The 4156-nt window shown below is 27.1% G+C and overlaps 1 protein-coding gene across 3 annotated transcripts; it reads left to right on the forward strand.

The window, feature by feature from the left end:
- Positions 1 to 206: 206 nt before the first annotated feature.
- LOC117611024 (uncharacterized) lies at positions 207 to 3550 on the forward strand. 3 transcript variants are annotated; one of them, XR_013062690.1, is made up of 5 exons: positions 207 to 409; positions 2607 to 2718; positions 2872 to 3171; positions 3238 to 3397; positions 3471 to 3550. XR_013062690.1 is itself a non-coding variant. In XM_034338913.2 (4 exons), the coding sequence occupies exons 2-3, from the start codon at positions 2607 to 2609 to the stop codon at positions 3162 to 3164; spliced, it is 405 nt and encodes a 134-aa protein (XP_034194804.1). In that variant the 5' UTR covers positions 207 to 409; the 3' UTR covers positions 3165 to 3171; positions 3238 to 3544. The 3 variants fall into 3 exon arrangements, 1 of the variants encoding a protein (XP_034194804.1); XR_004583058.2 differs by lacking the exon at positions 2872 to 3171; XM_034338913.2 differs by having other exon boundaries at positions 3238 to 3544.
- Positions 3551 to 4156: the final 606 nt, after the last annotated feature.

The following is a 4156-nucleotide window of genomic DNA, read 5'->3' on the forward strand; positions in this document are numbered from 1 at the left end:
AAAGACATATTTTTTTTCGAATATTTATAAAATATTTATTTTATGTCACGGAAAAATAATTATTTCCTAATATAAAATAAATATTAATTTAATATTGGAAACAGAATATTGTTTTCTTTGTGAAAAATAAATATTCATTTAATATTAGAAAAAATATTTTTTTTTTTCGAATGTACAAAAAATATTTAATTTATATTAGACATGAAATATTTGTTTCTACTCTCTTTTCACATCACTGCGTGACGTAATAATAATTGATAATCGATCGTTTACGTTGGTTAGCAACAAGGCAATAATTTACGATTGTGCATTGTTACCGACGCCAATTTACAACGTGCTGTGAGACAGTGAGGATACAGAAAAATAATATATTGTTATTAAAACATTCATTTTATTACCTGCAGAGAAGGTAAGTACATTTATGTATGTAATACCTATTTTTATTTCATGCTCTTAAAGTTTCCCGTATAACATTCAATTTACAGTTACACAAATTTTAAAAATGTCTGAGAAACGTTATAAAACATATAAATTTATAAGGAATCAAATAGCTTCTATCCAGAATCGGAGTCTAGACACAATAGAGGAATCTAAAATTATGCCAACTAATTCACCAGCAATCGCCAATCCTATACCTAATTTCAATCTAAATCAATCATTTGATCTTCAGATTATAAATAAACAAAATATAGAAACAAATTATATTACTGCAAATAATCAACCTACCGATCTGACGAATTTAAAATTACTTAGTTTTTTAAAATCATGGTCCGTCGAAAATAAAATTAATCACTCTCAACTGGGTAATTTATTAACGGGTTTGAAGGATATTTTTCCAGAATATGAACTTCCACGCGATGCTCGCACTCTATTAAAAACTAAACGAGCATCAAATATTGTGTCAGTCTTAAGCAAAACGAAAATAATAGCTCAGTACACATATTTTGGTATAAAAGAGTGTCTATTAACGTTGCTACAAAATGAAAATGTATTTACTGAACTCAAAGAAACACTTATTTTTCGATTAATTTTTAATATCGATGGCATTCCGATTTCAAAAAGTTCGAACAAACAGTTTTGGCCCATTTTATGCAAATTAATATTAAACAATTATACGGTGTCTCCTTTTCCGATAGCAATATATTATGGTAATGCAAAACCGAATTCCTTGGTTGATTACTTAAATGATTTTATACGTGAATTAAATGATATTTTAGAGCATGGATTATTTTACAATAATACTTATTTTAAAGTAGATGTTATATGTTTTACGTGTGATGCACCTGCAAGAGCATTTTTAAAAAATATTAAGAGACATACAGGTCGCAATAGCTGTGAAAGATGTACAGAAGAGGGTACATATTATAAAAAACGAATTATCTATGAAAACCATAATGCTAATGCTCGGTCACATTTTGATTTTGAAAATTTCCGCGACATGAATCACCATCAAAACGATGAAAGGATACCTTTATTAAATATAACTAAATTAGATATAATAAAACATTTTGCTTTAGATTATATGCATTTATGCTGTTTAGGAGTCATGAAGAAATTACTTGGTCATTGGTGTAAGATAGAGTTCAGATTACAACAGAGAAACAAATTGTCCAAAAGGATGGTTTCTGCTGCAAAATATTTACCAAGTGAATTTAATCGTAAATCACGACCCATATCGGAACTACCTAGATACAAAGCTACGGAGTTTTGTTTATTTCTCTTGTATTTGGGGCCAATTCTTTCGAAGGGAGTTCTTCCAAATGAGTATTATAAGCATTTTTTATTATTTCACGCAGCTATTAGAATTTTGCTACATAATAAATTACGTTTGAACGTAGAGTGGCTAAACAAAGCTCGAGAAATGCTATTTTTATTTGTAAATAATTCTTCTGCTTTGTATGGTAGAGAATTTTGTATATATAATGTTCATAATTTAGTGCACATTACAGACGATGTCGAAAATTTGAAATATTCTTTGGAGGAATTAAGTTGCTTCCCTTTTGAAAATTACTTGAGAAAGCTAATAAGCATGCTACGTAGATGGAATAAACCTTTGGCACAAATAACAAAAAGGTTATCGGAAAATGGAGCACCTACAATCATAAAAAATGTTAGCGAAATAATTGTTAAAGTACAAAATAATAAAAAAAAAGTACAACTTCCTTATTTTAATTTAAAAGCTTATGGGTTTCGTGATTGTTACATTTTTGTAAAGAATGATTATGTCCTGCAAATCACAGACATATTAGAAAATAAAATAGTTGGTAAATTATCAACAAAATTAGAAGCATTTTACAAATACCCTGTCGAATCCAAAATGATAGGAATATTTAAATTTAATAATTTCACTAATGAAATTATTTCATTTGGTCTGAATGAAATTGCGCATAAAGCATTTATAGTTAAATGCCACTCGTACTTTGTAGCATATGAACTGCTCCATTTATGTAATTAATTAGTTAGTATTTTATTATTAGTCATTAATTTATCAGTTATTATTATTAATTACTTTGTCTTCTTGAACGTTAAGTACACGTACACACATATACACTTCTTCTGTTCCAAAACACTCTTATTGGTATAGGATTAATCCCTAAAATTTTTAGATGTCATCCAAAAGAGCATATCGTATTATACAAAAGCTACCTGCAATTCTGTCCGATTCCGATTCTGCGAGTGAAAGCTCAGAAAATCAACAAGCTAATACAAAAGCACCAAGTAAGTAGAAAAAAATGCCACTTATGTTAAATCTTACTATACACGTAAAAAAATCATAATAAATTAAATATATAATAATAAATATTAATGCACATAAACGAAATAATAATAATAATAATAATAATAATAATAATATTTTATATCGTTGTACAGATACAAATAATATAACGTTAAACGAAGAACCATTGGCATTGTTAAATCGTCAATATATTGAACTAAAATATGACATTAAACAAATTTTTAACAAATTAGAATGTATCGAAAGATTGCTAAATAACGTAGCAGTTACTGGAAGTAATTCTGGAATTGTGGATGGTGAAAAGTCTTTTTTAGACCAGTTGCCACTGGCATCTGTTACCGAAATGAATAATTTCGATACTATGATCTCAGAAAGTTCTGAAAAGTTTAACTTACTGGGTTGTATTCCTCAAAATCTATATCGATAAAATTATGGTGCTGCATTTTTACAATAATGACGTCTTTTAATTTTCATCAAATAAATAATGGCATGCTTTTCAGGTACAATTACTATATTTAGTTGGCAGAGAAACAAACAAAAAAATAATATACAACATGCTTCACAAATTAATGACGAACGAAGCAGCGACCTTTTTTTCGGGACAGGGAAGAAAAAAAAAATTATCTTTTATTAATTTAAAATTATATGATGCTGTAACTGGTAAGTACTTATCATTTTTACGTTTGGTTATAATATATATAATATATAACTGATTTTATTTTTTATTTCACAGTAGCAACAAGAAGAAGACAAGCGTCCATTACGAATGTGGAAATCAAACAAACAATATCTTTATTTTTGGCGACAGCCCAGTCAAGATTAAAATAATCTATTTAAAAAATGTTTACAATGTATACAATACAAAAATGTATACAAAATGTATCCAATAAAATATAATGTACTATGCTTCATTAGAAAAAAGGATTTTTATTTTCAGTTAAAATATTATTTTTCTAATCAAATTTTATCTGTTCAAATTAATTATATCATGTTTGATATGATTTGAATCCTTTATAAGCTTAAAAAGTAATACTCATAACAACAAATCTATATGGCTGATTGAGAGAGTACGTTATCCAGTAATCGGTAAGTCCCGAGATCGAATCCGGTCAATACTAATAAAAATTTCTGAGGTCGAGTAATTGTTTAAGACAGATTAGTAATGTACAATAACGCATAAGAGTGTGATCTCAGACAACGCGCGTGCAATTTAAAACGTTTTAATCTTATTTTTAAATTTTTTTTTAGATTTGAAATATCTATTTAATATTATTTAAATATTCAATTCATATTTTTCAAATATTACTCTCACATTTTTTAAATATCTATTTTATATCCTATGAATATTTAGTTTATGTTTTCTAAACATTTATTTTACATTTCTTATACATGTGTACAATATTCAAATCCAATATTTTT

This window comes from Osmia lignaria, chromosome 2, assembly GCF_051020975.1.
Source record: "Osmia lignaria lignaria isolate PbOS001 chromosome 2, iyOsmLign1, whole genome shotgun sequence".
In the NCBI taxonomy this organism is placed as follows: Eukaryota; Metazoa; Arthropoda; class Insecta; order Hymenoptera; family Megachilidae; genus Osmia; species Osmia lignaria.

Coding starts and splice junctions, on each gene's coding strand:
- LOC117611024 (XM_034338913.2), top strand. CDS start 2,607: ATGTCATCCAAAAGAGCATATCGTATTATACAAAAGCTACCTGCAATT. Junction 2,719..2,871: donor AGCTAATACAAAAGCACCAA/GTAAGTAGAAAA, acceptor ATCGTTGTACAG/ATACAAATAATATAACGTTA.